At 39.7% G+C, this 8,037-nt stretch overlaps 1 protein-coding gene across 1 annotated transcript; it reads right to left on the reverse strand.

Annotated features, from left to right (window-relative positions):
- Positions 1-1,164: 1,164 nt before the first annotated feature.
- LOC122804640 (cytochrome c oxidase subunit 7B, mitochondrial-like) lies at positions 1,165-1,413 on the reverse strand. The gene has a single exon (XM_044074656.1). The coding sequence runs from the start codon at positions 1,411-1,413 to the stop codon at positions 1,165-1,167; it is 249 nt and encodes an 82-aa protein (XP_043930591.1).
- Between the last annotated feature and the right edge of the window lie 6,624 nt (positions 1,414-8,037).

Here is an 8,037-nt window from a genome sequence, read left to right on the forward strand (position 1 = left end):
ACTCTAGTAAGGTCAGCTCAGCGTTCTGCTTCTCTTTGTTCATGGTGGGGGACCTATAGCTAGAAATTATATGGAGGGTGATTTACCTATAGTTAGATGAATCTGGGGTAACTCAAGAGAGTCATACTGTTTAACCTGTCTCAAGGTATATTTGGCTTTAATGAAGATGGCTACAACTCCCCATTTGATTCTTTCAGAGTTGTTTTGGGGTCTGAATTTGTGGAAGCAATGTAGCCTTGCATGGCCGGGGTGCTGTCTGTGACCTTAAACCATGTCTCAGTGACTGCACAGATGTCAGCATCTTCTGAGCTGAGGAGTGCTTCCAGGGAGTGCAGTTTACTATTTAGGCTTTTAGCATTAAGCAGCATAACTTTGAGTTTGTCTTGAGTGGATTTTTTTTTACTGTGGAAATTTTGTTATTTTGCCATTGCCTAAAAAAGGCACTATGGGGAGGCAATTGCCTTTGCCAGTATCCGAAAGCCTAGAAGAGACAGGTGAAGACCATCTCTAACAAAGCAATATGGTCTGTCTGCCATGTCTTCCCAGGCTGACAGATACTGGATTCCCCTAGACTGACACCAGAAGCAAAGTAATTGTTAAAGTTAATCATTTTTGTCTATATTGTGGCATTATCTTGGCTGAAGTAGAATGCTGTTTAGGGCTAAGGACATATCTGCCTGGGACACATAATCTAAGAATTCATTCATGTCTGTCTTCATACAGTCCAGAGAGGTACGTTTGAAGTCATTCACCCCAACATGTACTATGATAGAGTCACAACGGTAACTGTTGTTGAGTTACTTGAGAGTGTGTGTGTGTGTGTGTGTGTGTGTGTGTGTGTGTGTGTGTGTGTGTGTGTGTGTGTGTGTGTGTGTGATTTGATGGACCCTGGCACCTGAGAGGCAGCTGACCGTGACCTTCTCTTCTCCTTGTCCAGCCTGTTAACGGGGACATCTGTGTGTCTCACCATGGAGTCTCCTGTTTAAGCTCCTGACCAGGACACTTGATTTTGAGGTATTTTGCATTACAGGCTTATACAGTGATTTTTTTTCCCATTTACATATTAATTTATTATATCTAAATGCCAGGGCTGTCAATGAAGATGGAGGTTCTAGACACCAACCAGTAAATTTCCAGAACAGTTCTACAATGCTATTGCAGAATTCAAAGAAAAAGGCTAGGTCTCCATTTTTTGGGAGTAATCATGTCAACTGCAGAAAAGTTCCAAACAATCACAATTTGTGTTGCAATGCATGCCCAGACATCAGTGCAGAATACAGTTCCAGATGCCAAGATCATGTTACCATATTTATGCTGGAAGGTTGGACCAGCTTTGTGGTGATTTCTTCTCAATGCAACCCGGCGAATGCTGCGACAACTCAAATTCAGAGCAGTACTGGAAAATGGAAACATTTTGATTTTAAGAACTGAACATCCCCAATGCTGCTGTCACAGTCAATCTCCTGCCTTATCAAAGCATATCACTCAATTGAAGATACCACAGAGGGTCATAAACAAAAAAGGAACAGAACTCAAGTCCCTTATTTATCTAGACTGACTGAAAAAACTCACTCTGTATCTGTTTCACTTCTACTCCTCTGCAGTAATCTATGCATACAGCTCCAGCCATATTGCAATACTGAGATTGCAAAATATATTTTCACTCTTCTCTACAAGAAAGGCAAACTTCTTTATCTTGCTATTACATTGTCCAGACCGCCCAGAAATACCATTGAAAAGCAAGAGAATGAGAACCTTGATTTTGAAGTCATGGAAGTGAAAACTTTTTCTTCCATTTGTCTTGATGAGCTGAGAGATCACACAGCCACAGATCCAGTTTTACAGAGGCGCAACCATTTTATTCAACAAGGATGGCCATTAAAGCAATCTAGTTACCTCAAGAAGTGCAACCCTATTTTCCATACAGAGATGAGATTTTGTCCAACAATGGTATCATTATGAAAGGTCCGAAAGTAATTCTTCCAAAGTCCTTGCAACAAGAGTACATTACTGTCTTGCATCATAGTCATCCAGGAGCAGACTCTACCAAAAGAAGGGTGAGAGGTCTAGTATTTTGGCCTTCTATGTCACAAGATATTGAGAGACTGCTGTTATCTTTTTCAGTGTGTAGTAGTACTAAGTCACATCAACAGAAATAACTACTTCAGCTAAACCAGATTCCTGGACTATCTTGGTCAGCAGCAGCTGCCAACATTTTTGAATAGAATGGTCAACATTATTTGGTGTTAGTAGGCTCTTCTTCAAATTGGTTCAAGATTGACCTACTTCCTAATCTAGCATCTAATACTGTCATCACTAAGATGAAGCATAATTTTTCAGTCCATGGTAGTGCACACAAAGTTATTTCTGACAATGGCACATAGCTTACAAGTCAGCAGTTCAAAGGATTTGCCAAAGAGAGGGACTTTATTCATGTCATGAGTAGCCCAGAATATCTGTAGTTGAATGGTTTGGCAGAACGTGCAGATCAAAGTGCAAAACAGTTACTAGAGAAGTCAAAACAAGACAATAGTGATTTTGTCCTGAATCTCTTGAATCTCAGAAATATTCCTCATGGTAAACATTTTGGTTCATCTGCCCAGAGACTTCTGTTGAGACAAGCCAGAACCACGTTACCAATCAGTAGTCAGTTGTTGGCTCCGTATGTCAAGAACAACAAGTCAATGAAAACCAATCTGTTGAACAAGTGTTTAACCCAGAATTCCTACTACGATAAGACCAGCAAACCACTCAATTCATTATGAGAAGGAGAAGTGGTAAGGATGTAAACATCCAAAGGTTATGATCAGATTGGAGTCATGAAGAATATTTGCTCAGAGCCAAGATCGTACATTGTGGAATCATAAGGAGTAGAGTTTAGGCAGAATTGGAAATATTTGATGCTGGTGTCTGAGCCTATATCATAGTACGTAGTCTATGAGAAATACAGAGTGAGTTGTCCAGTGTTCCAGTTCCAGAGGAGGTTCCAGAGAATATTCCCATTCCTGTGATGAATTCAGAAGTTCCTGATATGAGTTGTTCACCAAAGACTGCCTCTGTTGTTAAACCCAGTTCACATTATTATGTTACCAAATCCAGTCACATCTCCAGACCATGTTATAGATATATGGCAACTTGAACATGAACACTGTGTTTGTTTCTAATGTCTATAGTAATGCATGTCTAACTCCAATGCTATTTTCAACAAAGAGCAATCTTTTTAAGAGGAAGAACACAGATCAACATATGTATGTATGTTTAAGAAGCTATCTAATGGCTTGCACAAGTGTATAAATACTGAGCATGTGTGAGGCTGACTGCCATTTTGTAGTAAGCTGTTGAGATGTAAGCATGTATGTCTCTAAGGTCTGTCTGTTGATCAGTTTGTTTATATTTTACGATGCTGCTATCCATCCCGATGTGTTTGTAATAAAGCATCTAAATGAACTAACCCACCTGTTCATCACCTATGATAGAGAGGGATGAGCAGCAATAACATTTACCCAGGGAGAGGATTTGCCTAACTCTTCTATTTCCTTTTAGGTCAAACAAATGACTTGCAACACAATGATGAAGTCAACCCTTCAAATGTGTGCAGCCTGATGTCTGCAATAAGACTTCTCATGTGGAATTAGTAGTTAATACATGGCTCTACAGAGCAAAGATATAGAGGCAGATGTTCAATTCCAGCAATGTGTAGCTATTGTGCATTATGTACCAGCAGAATGATAGTTAGGAATTGCATAATCCACATATTTGATATTGATAATTCAGCTAAGTGATAACTCTTACATGGATATAGGTTCTGATCCCTCCTAAGACCTTTTAAATGATCCCTATGGATTCCAAAACAGGACTGAAGTCATCCTTGCAATGTCTAACTGCTGTGGTTGTGTAACAATCTAATAGGGATTCCTTAATTAGCAGAGGTGATCTGGATAATCCAACCTAGGAGTAATACTTTAATGGCTACATGATTTTGATCTATCCAACCCTCTTTTAGATGAGTCAAATGAATTCAAACACAGTGCTGAAGTCATTCATCCAAGTGTATGCTTTCTGATACTTCAACTTCAATTTAGGACTTCCTCAGAGGCATCATGTTTTAATACACAGTAGTATACTGTGTGGACCTAGATAGACAGGGATTCTACTGTGGCAATTTATAAGTACTATAAGTATGTAAGACAATACTATCAAATGGGCCAGTTTATTCAACAGATGATATGGATGACTCATACTTGTCTGAAAATGGACAGGGACAAATCATTTTAAGCTCCTAACCCCATTTTAGGGGAACCATAACCATTCCACAGTTCACTATCAACCTGATGGTGATGTTGCAATTGTCTGCAAGGAAGGTTTATTGCAGTGATCCAGATATTAAGATGCTGAGCTCATTAGACATTTTTCAACATATGTCAAATCCTTCAGAAGTATACTTTCTCATAGTGTCTTAACTGGGCACGTGTGACAGCAGTAGGAAATACACAAGTAATATGTGCACAAGACCTGCCTTACTTCAACATGGATGTGAACCTGTATTTTGGGCTCCCAGCAGAGTTTGCTCGATATGTAGAGTACCTTAGCTTCTTGCATATTTTATTAGCAATGCTGCTGATTGTGTACAGATGGCTGATCATATTAGGTCCAGTGTGACATTTGCATGATGTTAATGAATCTCCCAGTACAGCTGCTTCTAACAGAGGGTGACATTTAGCAGTGGACAACTTCTAATCAAACAAATAAAGTATATATAAACACAACATAAGCATAATACAGATGTATAAAACACAAAGCCTGAAGCCTGTCTAATGTGCACATAGATTTCATGAGTGACTTTCTCATCACAACAGAGCAGCTACTCTCTACCTGTTGATTTAGTTACAATCTGTGCAAAAAGACAAACAAAGGTACTGCACAAATGTCATCAAAGACTTTCCTATGAGTCATCACTGGTTACTTTACTGCAGTGTTTCTTTTTTAAAAAGTAATTTTATGGTGTATAACATTGCAATGTGTTGCATTTTATGAGTCAGTGGTGATATTTTTGTTTTTTTCCCCTCTTGTCCATATTGTAGTACAATCATGGAGTCTGCATATATAATTCAGAGGAATGAAGGTAGAGCCTCCCACATGGGGGATGCAGAGGGGCTTGCTCATTCAACAAAAAATTTAAGTTTCTTTCAGTTTTTTTATAGTTTTTTCAACTCACTGTTTTGGATTGTATTTTTGATAAAAGAGGAAATATGCAACAATGGGTAGTAGATAAAGTATCAACAGTGGCAATACAGACAATGACATTAGAAAAAGTCACAGTTCTAGTTGAGTGATCTCTGTTTATTGCAGGTTTCCATGTTTATCGTGGTAAAAATTCAATGTAACTGGCTAACCCCATGGAAAGGGTGAGCTTAGAAACTTCCATACCAAATCTGGTTATAGTAAATGAGAAAAACAATAGGTCATTTCTGTAAAAAGGCAATTCTGGCTGTACAAAATCCAAGGTGCCTGTGGGTGTCCACACAATGGAAAAGTTTCTCAGGTCAGTTAGGATACTGAAGGAAGAAAACACGGAGGTAGAAAGGCTGGTTCAAGCTGTATTTCATAGATTCTTTGAAAAAATTAAGGTTTTATTCTGAGTGCCTCTCTGTCTTTGTGGAAAACTAAATATGAGGGTTTGATACAAATAACTTGCAATTTCTTTTTGCTGCTTGTTTCTGACAGGGTAAAACATCTGGGAAGAATAAATTGAGGGTTAAGGGAAGGGTAATAACAGGTATAAAGCACATTCTGAATACTATCATCAAGACTGAATTCTCTTCATTTTTTTAAGCACAGAATCTCCAGCTTGATGGCTCTTCTACCTTCTCTCAGTAAACCCATTCATTCAAGCACAATACAAGGATGGTATTCTGGGCTAGGAGGTAGTCCATTCATTCCTGCTTGGGAACTCCAACCAAACTTCCACTCCCCAGCAAGAGTCATGTGGAAGGGAGTGGGTCAGGTTATTTGTGCTGCTGGTGACTTACCCTGTCCTCATGCGAGCAACCCCCTCCATTGGTGGCTGTTGTGAGCCTATAGTTTCTACCTCCGGGGGGGGGGGTGCCTCCACATGTTAGTGCTCCCTGATTACTTCAATGCTTTCATATAACATGAGCTCTTCTGTCTCAGAACTCCAATAAATGAGCACCTAATACTCCCATTAATTGTCACCTGTGTGGCATAACACACACCCCTCCTCTCTCTCCCAAGATGGGTAAGCCAACAGCAGCCACTCACTCCCATCCACTTCATCTAGCTCTTATAGGCCACCTGAGTTGCTAGTCAAACCTGAGTCCTCTGCAGTACAGTCAGGGCTTTTTCTGTCTATGTCACAGATCTGGCAATTATATTCAGTTATGTTATTCCAACCTTTCAAGTGGAGGGACAGAGATTCCTGACTGCTTCCAGAGTAGGACAGTCAAACAAAGAATAAGGACTACTGCTCTCTACCAGTGGGCTGACCACAGCTTTATGCTAAATACCAAGAACTGTGATCTTTGGATCCATGACCCTGTTGGAAATCATATTTAAGGGACAGTCTCTTCTCAACATTTAGCTACTGCTGCTGTTGCTGTATGCCATGTCTGAACCACATCTGTATCCTGTTGAAAGAATGTTGTGGAGGGTTGAATTTAACATCCACACCTGTGAGGGTCTTGTCATTTTTTTTCTATATTATCTAGGAGATGCTGAGTTTTTTTAACAGGAGAAAGGACCAAGCAATGGTGATTGTAGAAATGTTGTCTTGGTGTCTTCGATAAAATCCATTAGGTACAAACAGAAATGACAATACAAGGCAAATCTTAGATCCTCTTGCATGAAACTCACTCTGCAGCACTGAAGATAATGAACCATGAGGTTACTCATATTAAAAGAAGCTGAGGTCTAGGTTTTTAACTTATCTTTCAATGACCCATCTGACAACTATTCCAATACCTAGTGTATTTTGTCAGAATAATCCCTCTGAAAATATACTATATGCATAAGATAGTTTACTGCCTGCAAGAAACTAAGTGGTAGACATGAACACATTCTTCTAAAACCTTTCCATCACTTGGAGCTCTGTGTCTATGATATGAATAGCTGGGGTCTAGAGGGGTTTTAGCTTTTCTCAAGGATGCTACAGGGATAACAGTATTAGGTTTGGTATTCTCTCCCCAACTCAAACACTCCCTTGGGTGGACTGAATACACAGTTCTCTTTCTCAGCTACTGGGGCTACTAGGTCTTGGTCTTTCCAAGTAATCTTGGTGGCATCCTTCAGAATCTCCACCAAGGGAAGTACCGCTCAGGAGAATCCTGAGGTGACTTTGCAAGCCTTCTGTGGTCTTCACTGAGGACAGCAAATGCCATCTGATGGTCAATGTCCCTTCTATTGCATTAGCTGTATGTATTCTTTGAATGTTGTATCTTCAGGTAGGGAAACAGAACTACTCTTTCTCATCCAGATTCTTCATCATGGAGTCTAAAGGAGACTTGATATGCCTGGTTTTTGAAGGCAGCCTTTCTGGGCCTCTTAACATTGTATTTTTTTCAAATCAGGATGGTAAAGCACCATTTTAGTAGGTTGTGGAAGATCACTCACAGGTATGAATTCTTCATCAGTAACAGCTGCAGGAAAAATATACCTGCCAATGTCAACTTCATAAATATTAGAAGAGCCAGATTCAAGGACATCAAATACTTTTGGGTCCACAGACTTGGCATTAGATATTCCATCACCAGCAAAAACTGCAAGACCTTCATCAAAAAGGACAGTAATGAAAAATGAGAACTTGTGAAATCACTGGCACTAACAAAAATCAACTCCATATAAAATGGAGCTTGAGTAGCTTGAAATAATGATGGCATCAATACTGCAGACATGGATATCAGTGTCCTAATGTCAGTGATGGCTAGAAAAATACAGGTACTAGTGAATGGCACATAGCAGATAGGAAGACCCCAAGTCCCTATATCAGAAGGGACTGAGGAGAGAGTTTCACACATGAAGCCT

Source organism: Protopterus annectens, chromosome 1.part0 (assembly GCF_019279795.1).
Source record: "Protopterus annectens isolate FY-2018-M chromosome 1.part0, PAN1.0, whole genome shotgun sequence".
NCBI classification, from domain to species: Eukaryota; Metazoa; Chordata; order Ceratodontiformes; family Protopteridae; genus Protopterus; species Protopterus annectens.

Bases quoted from the DNA above. Each gene is read 5' to 3' on its own strand.
- LOC122804640 (XM_044074656.1), bottom strand. From the start codon at position 1,413: ATGTTTCCATTTTCCAGTACTGCTCTGAATTTGAGTTGTCGCAGCATT.